Source organism: Lacerta agilis, chromosome 2 (genome assembly GCF_009819535.1).
Source record: "Lacerta agilis isolate rLacAgi1 chromosome 2, rLacAgi1.pri, whole genome shotgun sequence".
In the NCBI taxonomy this organism is placed as follows: domain Eukaryota; kingdom Metazoa; phylum Chordata; class Lepidosauria; order Squamata; family Lacertidae; genus Lacerta; species Lacerta agilis.
The window spans coordinates 98,776,471-98,777,597 of NC_046313.1; the positions used below are offsets into that span (position 1 = coordinate 98,776,471).

General features: G+C 46.7%; 1 protein-coding gene across 1 annotated transcript; it reads right to left on the minus strand.

The window, feature by feature from the left end:
* Positions 1 to 319: 319 nt before the first annotated feature.
* On the minus strand, positions 320 to 903 carry LOC117042329 (kelch domain-containing protein 3-like). Its single transcript, XM_033141877.1, has one exon. The coding sequence runs from the start codon at positions 809 to 811 to the stop codon at positions 320 to 322; it is 492 nt and encodes a 163-aa protein (XP_032997768.1). The 5' UTR covers positions 812 to 903.
* Positions 904 to 1,127: the final 224 nt, after the last annotated feature.

The following is a 1,127-nucleotide window of genomic DNA, read 5'->3' on the forward strand; positions in this document are numbered from 1 at the left end:
AAAAAATGGAAGCAACATGCCTTGGGTTTCATGGCTAAACCATAGTTTTGCAGTACAGGTATGTTCTCACGCTATTAAAAGTTATCTATTGTTAAGAGTTTGTACCAGACTCTCCAAAATTACTGGTTCCAGTAGGGGTTAGAATTTAATCAGTTCAAATGTTAAAATTTAAGCCAGTTTCCTGACCAGGAAATCAACTGAGGTGATGGGCCATTAGGAGGACAAAAGGAAGGTGATGAGCCATTAGGAAAGAGGGGGGGGGCTCTGTGCTAGATGGCAAATGGAGGGCCCCTCCCTCAACTCAAGACAAAAGGAGAGTTTAAAGTAGACTCTTAGAGTTGATGTCATTTGAAAAACAATCAGCCAGTTGTTCATATCCCCCAAAGATATACATGCTCTTCCCCAAGACGCAAGCCGAATGTCCATCTCTTGCTCCCGGAACCATTCCAGAAACTTTTGGTGTGAACCATTTGTGCGTGCTGACGTCAAAGGCGTATAGGACATTGCAGGCTCCCTCAGTGTCATTGCGGCCTCCCCAAATGTAGATGGTGTCCTCAATAAGCACTGCAGAGTGTCCGTATCTCATGTATGGAACTTCCCTCACATGGTCTCTGCTGTTTGTCCACACTGGTGGTAGTTTGGTCCAGCGCAGAGAGACTGCATTGAATACATGAACGTCGATCTGTCGCAGTGTCTCATAGTCTTCCCCAGAACAGTAACCGCCAAAAGAGTAGACTTTGTGTCCAACAGCCACAGCAGCGTGGTTTACTCTCCGGGGCCCACCTTCTAAATGCACTGTCCACCGTAACATTCCCTTTTGCAAGTGCTCAGTCCTTCTAAGAAGGGGGTTGGGGCATTAGAGTTTCATGCCAACAGGGCTACCAACCATGTTGGTATGTAGCCACAGAGCTCTTATTTACATAACGGGTCCAGATCACTTGATACGGATTTGGTAAAGCAATTCTGCGCAGAAATAAGCCCGGAGGGAGAAAAGGAACCTAGGAGCCTGGCTTCTGGAGCTCGCACCACCCACCTACCAACCTAAGACCATTCAGTCCAGAGTCTAAAATTACCTGCACCCGCCCATTTGGAGATTGAGATGATGCGCAACAATATATAATGGCTTG